Raw genomic sequence first — 10,527 nt, forward strand, 5'->3', positions numbered from 1 at the left:
TATATTTGATGTGGGGTGGGAACATGCAACCTTTTCTCTTTCTGTTCCCTCTGCTTCAAGCAATACAGAAGCTGTTGTGATTATCTGATATCTAGGACTGGTGAGAAAAATCAGAATAAACAGGATTTTTTAAAAATGTGGTTGATTGAATATCATCGCTCATTGTGAAGCACTTCCTTACTGGTGAGTCTTCCCAAGCAGCACCCCTTTTGCTCCCTGCATCCAGCACAGCCAACCCCAAAGAGCACTTTAGCTGCAACGAGCTTTCTCCTTGATTGCATACCCAGCTTGGGTGAATCCTATTCCACCTGAAAGCATCCTGAAGCAAAACAGAGCAGCTTTGGCTTCTCAGACTCACGTCAGCATCCAACCCACTCCTTCAACCTGGGAGCACTGCCAAAAAGGTATGATCTCAGGAAAAGTTCCTGCTTTATGTCGCATTTACAATAAATGACTTAGAGCCAGTCCAGCTTGGATGAAGCTAGAAGGTAGGTGAGAGTGACCCAAAGGCTCCATGAGGAGTCCCAAATGGAGGAAGGTCCCCCCTCTTCCCGTGCTCATCCATGAGCTTCAGGGTACGCTAGAGAAAAGCTGATTTTGACCCACACCGCCCTAAACGGCCTGGGTCCTAGCTGTGTTACAGACCAGCCTCTCCCGGCCTGGTGCAGCAAGGGCATGAACATGTGAAGGCCATGAGACAGTAATCCTCAGGCGCGAGTGTGGTGGGGCCGGTGACAGGCCATGTGCAGCGGCAGGCGCGTCACTCTGGAACCACTTTGGCTGTGCTCAGGAAAGGGCCAAAAGCAGAAGCAGCTGCTATTATTTCAACCCATGCAGGCTCATTGTGGCAGGGATGGGGAGGCAGGGTTGCCACCACACATCTCTGAGGCTATGGCGGCGTGGGGGGCCACCTGGGGCAGAGGGCGACCAGTTGTGGTTGGGCAGCGCCAGCAGTGGAAGGAACAGAGGCAGCAGCCTACAGCCCCAAGCCACCCCCTGGCCTCCCCCCAAACTGCCCTGCCTAAGTCCTCCCTGGGCACCAAGGCTGTATTTGGGCAGTTTGGACAGTGAGGACACTGAGCCACTGAACCACCCAACCGCCTGCAAGGCACCCCCAGGTCCAGCATCTCTGCACCCAGGAGGCCGGGGGAGCCGGAGACAGCCCAGCCCCTCCTGCGCCCCGCAGGCTGGGGGTGCGGGAAGGGAAGAGGCTCCCCCGCCCAGCCGGGAACAGCCGCAAGCCTCCCACGCCCCCTCCCCAGCGAGCAGCGCACCCAGCTGCCTGCCTGCTGCGGAGGGAGCGGGGGGGCAGCCGCAGGCGGAGCAGTCTCGGGACCAGCCCCCCGGAGGCGGGGACTCCAGCAGCCCGGGCCGCGCTGCCTCGCAGCCCCTGCAGCAGCGCCGCGCTGGGGGCTGGGGGCGGCACCGGCTGCCCGGGCACTGTGCCTGCCGCAGCCGGGCAAGCGAGCCCCACGCGAGCCGCGCCCAGCAGCGGGGGGCGATGCCCGCCGGCCGGGGCCCGAGCAAGCCGGCGCGGGGGGGCGCGGGAGCCGCTCGGCGGCGCGGTGCCATGCGGGGTCCCGGCTGAGCGCCCCCGGGGCCGGCCCCCGCCATGAAGCGGCAGAACCTGCGCACGGTCTCGCTGATCCTCTGCATCTTCTCCTACCTGCTGGTGGGCGCCGCCGTCTTCGATGCGCTGGAGTCGGAGGCGGAGAGCGGCCGGCGGCGGCTGCTGGAGCAGAAGCGGGGCGAGCTGCGCAGGAAGTACCGCTTCTCGGCCGAGGACTACCGCGAGCTGGAGCGCCTGGTGCTGCAGGCCGAGCCGCACCGCGCCGGCCGCCAGTGGCGCTTCGCCGGCTCCTTCTACTTCGCCATCACGGTCATCACCACCATCGGTGAGTGCGGGGCCGGGCCTGACCCGGGCAGCGAGCCGCGCCTGACCCCCGTGGGCACCTCGCCTCCCTTCCCCGGGCACCAGGCAGTCTTGCCTTCCCTCCCCTACGGGCACCGAGCCCCCGCCCCGAAACAAGCCGTCCCCAGCTGCCCAGGGCACCGAGCCAGCCCCCTGCCAGTGCCCGTCCCAATCCCTGCTTTCACCCTCCTCCATGGGCATCACGCTGCCTGCCCTGGCCCTCCACGGGCACCGCACTGTCCCCTGCCATCTCTCCATGGACATCAAGGTGCCTGCCTCTCCATCGCTTCATGGGTGCCCAGCAACCCCCCACCTGCCACCACCCCTCCTTGCGCGCCAATCCAGCCCTCCCTCCCCATGCCTGTAGAGTATAGCACAGTGCTCTCGATAACCTTACACCTAATATACAGCAGCTGTCACAGTGGAATCTAAATGCATCCCTGTCTGCTCTCTACAGCTTCTAGCACCACCACCACCGCCCGCCTCCCCCTGGCTCCAGCAATAGGCTCCTTCTCTCCCTGTCCCCTCCAACAGGACTCTTCTGCTCGGCTTCTTCTTGCCCTGGTATAAGGAAGTCCCCTCACATACAGTCATGGGAACAAGCCGGGACTTTTTAACAGCCCGGACTTCTCCCTGTCTGCACTGCCTGCCCATGGGGTCCTTACATTTCTCTTCAGATACTATGCTAACAAGACTTGAAAGCCACATTTACCCTGGTGTTCCCTGCTGATGTTAGGTAGTTCTCATATGTAACTCACCTTGCCTGTCCCTACCTCTCTGTGGGCACTGAATTCACCCCCACTGACTGCACCCACACACCCTTCATCAGGCAGCGAGACATGATTCATGGATCTGGGCAGGCTTTGAATTGTTGCAGGGAGCAAAGAGGAACGTTCATTTTGGAAACAGGCCAAGGAATGTTTTCACCTTTTTAGAGGTTTGTAAAATCAGGTTTACCAGTTCCAAAGCAGAGGAGGAGCAACAGGGTCTGGGATGCACCATCCATAGATTCCACTTCTGTATTGCTGACTCCATGTGACCTCAGTTTCTCCAGCTGCAAAATGGGAATACTACTAAAATAGCAAAGTAATAGCTGTCGCCCTAGGATTTTGTCCAGGGCTCCGTAATGTTTACAAAGCCACTGAGATCCTATGATAAGGAGGAGTTGTGAAAATGCAGAATACTAGCAAAATGTTCATGCAAAATGTGGCTATTCTCACTGTCACCTGGCAGTAGACTGTGGGGACTAAGCACAGACCGATGATTTCATTGCAGGTAGTAGAAAAAGGGTTGGGGGGAGCAATGGGAACCCTGACAGGAAAAGGCCTATTCCTCTTTATGGGAATGTACAAATGTGAACAGATTTAAATTTGCTCCATTGAGAAAGTTCTCCAAGAACAGCCTGGAGGCATCCAGTGCATGAAGCCCTGACCTGAGACAAAACTCCCACTGTGGCCCAGTTTCCAGCCATACCTCCTCCTCAAAGCCCTACTGTTTGATTGTAGAAGACCGACTTTGGGGATCCTTGCCAGCCACACACTTTTGAGTCTCACTATAAAAGTCCAGTGCCCCTTTGCACTGGCGGAACTGTAATTCTTACTAGCAAGAGTAGCCGTGAGAGCTAAATCCCAGCCTTTCTCCATTGGGCAGTCCCCTTGGCTAATTGCTTAAGCATTACAGAGGGGTCAATTTTAGTTGAATTGCCTTTTGCAATTGAAAATCACCCTGTAAGTGGTATTTTACTAAGTTGATTACACACGTTCCCTGCTCACAGTGATGGATTTACGGTGTTTTCTTTTAGGGTATGTTTGTTTACACTGCCACTGGGAGCAAGCTTCCCAGCCCAGGAGGATGGACTTGTACTAATGGGGCTCAGCTAGGGCATTAAAAATAACAGTATGGATTTTGCGGTTCGAGTTGCAGTTTGAGCTGACAAAACCACCCATCCCCTAGGTCTGAGCTTGCATGGGAGAGCCTGAATCTCTGCAAAACTGCAATGTCCATACTGCTATTTTAGTAGGCTAGCTTGTGCCCTGCTAGCACTAGCTCCCAGCTGCAGTGTAGATGTATCTGTAGAGTCTTGCTGACCACATTCAAATGCATGAAAGGGTCTGACACTGTTCAGGGGTGTCCCCTGTATTCAGGGGTGGCCCGTCCATATAGGCGAACTAGGCAGTCGCCTAGGGCACCAAGTTAAATGGGGTGCCAAATGGTGGTGCAATATCATTGAGGGGTTTGGAGGTGGGGGCGCTGATTGCATGGTTCACCTAGGGTGCCAGTTGCTGGCAGCTAGTCTAGGGCCACCCCTGCCTGTATTCTCAGGACAGATCAGAGCACTCTTTATTCAGTAAACTATTTCATCCACAGTCACTTGAAGAACTGTGCGATGTTTTCAGTTCACTGACAGGTCCAGAAGAAGGAACAAAACTTTTTTTCAGTCAACCCCAAACCAGATTTGTTTGAAATTCCAAACAAACTAAAAAGCAGATTTGTTTCATTTGATCCGAAACAAAATATTTGTCAGTTTTGAGCAGTCGGTGGATTGATGATGATCCTCTCATTTCCTTTGTCCGTTTGAAAGCTTCAGTTGCATCTTCTTTTACGAGTGCTCAGGGGAACAACGGCTGTTTTTCCCTTGATGCTTCTTTAGTTCATCATTTATCCCTTGGTGTTCCCGCAGCATTCTCCTGTATCCTAGTACCTGGTGATTGATGCCAGACGTGCTAAAGGTCTAATAGATTTTCTTTGCCACTGGATTCCGCTCTGTGTATTGCAAAAGGTGATTGTCTCTTTGTATCAGAGTAAATGACATGAGGTAATTGTAACACATTTAATGTTCCTGTGCTTGCTTACACACACACACACACACACACACACACACACACGGAAACAAATGCTCTCTCAGAATATTGCAGTCATGAGTTTACCACAGTCAATCATGCAGTACCTTTTATTGCAACCCATCCAATTTCCAGGAGTGGGACATGCACTTGAGAATCTACCAAAGACAATGAGTAAATCCTCTCGTGATAAATCCATCATTGTGATCAGACAGTTTCCCTATGCTCTGCCCTATGCACCTGTAGGGGAAGCCAAACCAGAGTGTTGAATGAGAAAAAGAAATGAAAGAAAAAGAATGACTTTTGACAAACACTTTCCCCATAGTCTTCATTTAACTTGTTTAAATAACTGGAAAAGTGTGACATTTTTCAATAATTGTTTTTTAAAAATCCGTGCATCAGTGCAGGGAAACAAACTGCCTTCGGACCCTTCTTAAATTATTTCTTATTATTCAACAATGTAAACATGTCCACAAAAGAAGTTTCTGTACCTATTGCCTTGTCAAATATAGGGTGTTTTTTTTTTTAATGATTCTATTGCCCCTATACTGGCTACTGCAGGATACGGTATAATTCTCTTGTTTTGAGTTTTACTCCATCTGGAGCAGAGATCACAAATTTCAATTAACCTTATACAAAAGGTCAGGTGTGTGCAGAATCCTGAAGAACATGACCTTAGTGAGTATCTTGTTCTTTATCTTGCTGTTATCATGCACCTCCTTGCTTAGTACCTCAGTTCTAAGCCTCCCAACAATTCAAGGAAATTAAATTTTAAACTATATTGGTGAGAATGGGCAATGCAGCAGGTCACCCTTCTCTGAGCTCTGTAGGGATGGAGTCAGCTCATGGTGCTTCCGTGATTTGGGTTTGTTTAGTCTGCAGAAGAGAAGAGTGAGGGGGGATTTGATAGCAGCCTTCAACTTCCTGAAGGGAGGTTCCAAAGAGAAAGGCTGTTCACAGTAGTGATGGATGGCAGAACAAGGAGCAATGGTCTCAAGTTGCAGTGGGGGAGGTCTAGGTTGGATATTAGGAAAAACTATTTCACTAGGAGGATGGTGAAGCACTGGGATGGGTTCCCTAGGGAGGTGGTGGAATCTCCATCCCTGGAGGTTTTTAAATCTCGGCTTGACAAAGCCCTGGCTGGGTTGATTTAGTTGGGATTGGTCCTGCCTTGGGCATGGGGCTGGACTTGATGACTTCCTGAGGTCTCTTCCAGCTCTATGATTCCATGAAACAAACACTTTGGCTGTGTCTAGACTGGCATGATTTTGTGGAAATACTTTTAACGGAAAAGTTTTTCTGTTAAAAGTATTTCCTCAAAAGAGTGTCTAGGTTGGCACGGATGCTTTTGCACAAAAAGTGCTTTTGCACAAAAGCATCCGTGCCCAATCAAAACGCGCTTTTGCGCAAGAAAGCTCTGATGGCCACTTTAGCCATCGGGCTTTATTGCACAAAAAATTAAGGTGCCTGTCTACACTGGCCCTCTTGCGCAAGTATTCTTGCAAAAGAGGGCTTATCCCTGAGTGGGAGCGTCAAAGTATTTGCGCAAGAAGCACTGAATTCTTACATTAGAACGTCAGTGCTCTTGCGCAAATTCAAGCAGCCAGTGTAGACAGCTGGCAAGTTTTTGTGCAAAAGCGGGTGCTTTTGCGCAAAATCTTGCCAGTCTAGATGCACCCTTTGTATTTAAATAACAGCGAAAATGAAAGGGCCTAGGATCGGACTCTCCTTTCTGTTCCCCTGGCATAAATCAGAAGAAAATCCATAGAAGTCAACACATTAAATCAGTATGAAACCAGCCTGGAGGAGACTCAGACCCTATTGATCTAATCCTATCTGTAGATACTTCAGTGCAAGCCCAGGGGCTATCATGGAATGTAAGAGGGGTAACTTTAGATCTTTAAGGTGCAAATGAAACATCATCCTTAATTGATTCTGTTGCGATTCAGAGATCAGCACAGGTGACCCGCCGGGAGCCTCGTCCCAAATCTCAGTAAGCACAAACAATGGGTGCACAAATCTGCCTTCCCCTGTGCCTCCAGTCCCCACAGAAACTTGTCTGTCAGCAATGGAATTTGGCCTGACACGCTGAAACGGGACACTGCTGCTCCTGAGGGTTTAAGTAACAGCTGACTTTCTCTCTTTCTGGTGCAGGCTATGGACATGCTGCCCCAGGCACTGATGCTGGCAAAGTTTTCTGCATGTTCTATGCAATCCTTGGCATCCCTCTCACACTGATTATGTTCCAAAGTCTCGGGGAACGCATGAACACCATCGTCCGGCTCCTGCTGAAGAAAATAAAGAAGTGTCTGGGCATGAAGAAGACTAATGTCTCTATGGAAAACATGGTCTTAGTTGGCTTCCTGTCTTGCATGGGGACGCTGTGCGTTGGAGCAGCTGCCTTTTCTTATTTTGAGGGCTGGACCTTCTTTCATGCCTATTATTATTGCTTCATAACCCTGACCACTATTGGGTTTGGGGACTTCGTGGCTCTGCAGAAGAATGAAGCTTTGCAGAAGAAGCCACCGTACGTTGCTTTCAGCTTCATGTACATCTTGGTCGGTTTGACGGTGATTGGTGCTTTCCTAAACTTAGTTGTCCTCAGGTTTTTGACTATGAACTCGGAAGATGAGAGACGGGATGCGGAAGAGAGAGCCTCCCTGCGGAGAGTCAGGAACAACATCCACCAGAAAGCGAAGGAAGACGGTACGAGCAGAGATGCCATTTTTCTGCCCGTAGAAGACAGGACAAGTCAAACGAACCTCATCCCGCTGATGCAGGAAGATGCCGACAGACCAAGACGCCACTCTTCAAACTCCACTGCCAGAGTCCCTTCCTTCTGCACGTGTTTGTGCTACAGACCGCGGCTGTGTGGGAGCCCTGCCCCCTCCCACCCAGAGACCCTCAGCTGCCACACCAATCCCGTTTACTACAATTCCATTTCTTACAAAATCGATGAGGTCTCCCTCAGCATGAGGGATCCCACTGGCTTCTCCTCCCCTGGGAGCACTTTATCGTCCAACAGCCCCAGCTGCAGGGAACACTGCCGCCTGCGAAGGAAATCCATCTAAATGTGCATGCTCTTTTTACTCGGAACTGCATTCTGTTACGGAAGTCATATTTTGATGATAAATTATTACCTAAGGTCATTGTTATTACTCTTAACTTGGTCTCCTCTCCTCTCCCCCACTCCCTGTTAGTGTGGCTTCAACTCCAGCAGCTGTCAGCCACAAAATATGCTGCCCAACTGTTTCAATACCATTGATGAATAATTCTCTTTTTTAGCAGATGTCAGAGCACGTTACACTTTTTTTGCAGTATATTCTGGGGGCAGCGCCATATAGTAGCTCCCCACAAAACACAGAATCTAATGTCATGTTTGTAGGCCAGAATTATTCCCTTGGAAATAGCTTACAAACACTCTCCCCAAAAAAGCCCACCGAAGCCCAGCATTGCAGCCTGTATTCCAGGCTTGCTCTGGGTTAGACTGCCTGTAACCAAAGAAGCTGAATGGTGTGTGCCAACAGTTTGCTGAAAACAAAATCTGTATTCACAAGCCCTCCGGCAACAAAAATCCCCCCCTAAATTAGGGATCCTCATAACCTGGGGATGTGGTCTTCAGTGTAGCATTGGAGAGGTTTGCTGTGGCAGGTGATAATTCGCATAAGAGAATATGCATAAGAATGTGCTAGTTGGACACTCATGTAGCGATGGGAGCAATGTTGGCAAATACTGACACTATCATTCTCCTTAGCAGGAGAGGCCTCCAGTCAAATGGGGTTACATTGTTTTATTCAGATGTGAGAGGAGAGGGGAGCAATCTCTAGCTGTTCAGACTACTGCCACTTCAGTGCCCTTCAAAGTTCATGTTTGAAACTCTCCGCAATGGGGTTCCATACACGATGCAGTCGGTCCTTGTGGTGGGTAGACCAGCTGCTCTCAAGTGGAGTCTCCATGCAGGCCCCAACCTGCGAGCAAGTTACTCTCTCTTAGCTGCTGTATTCTGGTTTCAGGAGAACGTCCGGAGACCTCAGGTAGGGATGAAATATTCAAACCATCCCTCTGCCCCTGAGCCCACCTCTCTGAGGAGGCACAGCCAGAGCACGAGGCTCTTCAGAAGACATGGAGAAGGGTTTGGGGATACGGGATTGGGTTTTTTTTAAAGTATAAGGTTAAAATGGGAGGGGAGCAAGCCTGGGAATAGTGCACCTGAGCCTCTAGGGGCCCCCACCTTTGAGTCTGAGAGCCCACCCTGCCCTTCCTTATCTCCAAGATCCCTCATCGACCTCCCGGGTCTAAGAGAGGGCAGAGTGTAGCTGTGAATGCAGCTCTAGCTAGAATTTCTGTTGCCCCCCCTTCGGCTCCTTCCCCAGTGCCCAGAGCCTTCCTTACGCTCTAGCCAAGAACGAGTTGTTGTTGTTAGCGCGAGTCACTCCTGAGCACAGTAACCCTTAGGCTCTGCTCCGAGTGACTGGTGCTCGTAACAACAGTGAAAACCCAAAGTAATGCTGCTCGCCTGGGCTTTACTGAGTAATGAGCTCCTTTGCCCAGCTCCTCCCCTGGTGTAAATCAGCGTTGCTCTGTTTACTTCAGTGGAGCTGAGGTTTTGGCCCTTAATCTTCTGGGACTTAGCAGCACACTCGCCCTTCCCTCTCCTCTCAGTAGCCTGCTGAGCCGTGATTCCCAAGTGGGGACGTGGGAGGCGGCAAGAACAGCTGGGCCCTGACCCCCAGTCCCACACTCCAGCAGCTGTGGGGAAAGGACCCTGCCTCCTACAGAGCCTCTGGCCAGCAGCTGTCCCAGTGGTGAAGAGAATGAGTTGTAGCTATGACAAGATTCTGCTGGGAGCTGCTTCTCTGCTGAGTGGGGAAGGGCCCTCCAGCTCTCCTGCTTCGATTGGCATCTGCTCTACAGGGAGGGAAGGGCCAGAGTCAGGCCCAGCCCTAGGGCAAGGTGAGCAAGGCAAATGCCATGGGTCCTGTGCTTTTGGGGCCCTGCACTGCTGAGTATTCGCCATCCACCGGCCAGGCCTGGGGCCCCGTTCCTAGCGCCCTGCCTTGGGCCTCACAACCTTTGGCCAGGGTTGGCCACAGTCTCCTCCACGTATGGTGTTAGAGCAGCCCCCAGTGCGGCCTCGCCTGCCTTCCTTTCTCCTGACTGGGGGGGAAAAGAGGTAGGGCTTGTGATGGGGTCTCTTGTCCTTGCAATCCTCCTCCAGTAGCAGTACTGCCCCAACCTCACCCTGCACCTTCCTGTCTACCCCCCCCCCCCCCATATCAGCCTCTGGCAGGACATTACCCTTCCTCATTAGCGGCTCTGATCAATGTTCCCTCTCATTTTTTCCATCCGTGTGTGGAATAATTGTTTTATGTGCACTGAGGTATGTGCAAATGTGCACCACCAGTAGAGAAAAAACTAGCTGTGGGTGCTCTGCTAATCAGCTGAGCGGGATTTGAATCGCTCCTGAGCAGTCACATAAGTGCACAGCTTACTGGTCCTGATCATACCTACACTATGGAGGGCACCACACTACTCCACTCCAGGCCTTACATATCACCTTTCAGCCACATCCATCCTGGGGAAATCAAGTTACATACACAGCACCTGGTAAATCCTTCCGTCCTTCCGTACGCGGCCTGCTGTCTGAGCTATCCACAGCAGCTGCACAGTGGGCCTGAGTTTTAGCCAAAGATTTGGGAATACCGGCGAGTTTGATCCCGGGTGTTGTACTGTATTAGTGTTTCATTTCTTTCTTTGGGCCGTGATCCTCAGCAG

General features: G+C 51.5%; 1 protein-coding gene across 1 annotated transcript; it reads left to right on the plus strand.

Annotated features, from left to right (window-relative positions):
• Positions 1-1,384: 1,384 nt before the first annotated feature.
• Positions 1,385-7,901, plus strand: KCNK15 (potassium two pore domain channel subfamily K member 15). Its single transcript, XM_075901259.1, has 2 exons — positions 1,385-1,895; positions 6,907-7,901. Exons 1-2 carry the CDS (start codon positions 1,613-1,615, stop codon positions 7,821-7,823), a joined length of 1,200 nt encoding a protein of 399 aa, XP_075757374.1. The 5' UTR covers positions 1,385-1,612; the 3' UTR covers positions 7,824-7,901.
• Positions 7,902-10,527: the final 2,626 nt, after the last annotated feature.

The sequence above is a fragment of the Pelodiscus sinensis genome, chromosome 18, assembly GCF_049634645.1.
Source record: "Pelodiscus sinensis isolate JC-2024 chromosome 18, ASM4963464v1, whole genome shotgun sequence".
In the NCBI taxonomy this organism is placed as follows: Eukaryota; Metazoa; Chordata; order Testudines; family Trionychidae; genus Pelodiscus; species Pelodiscus sinensis.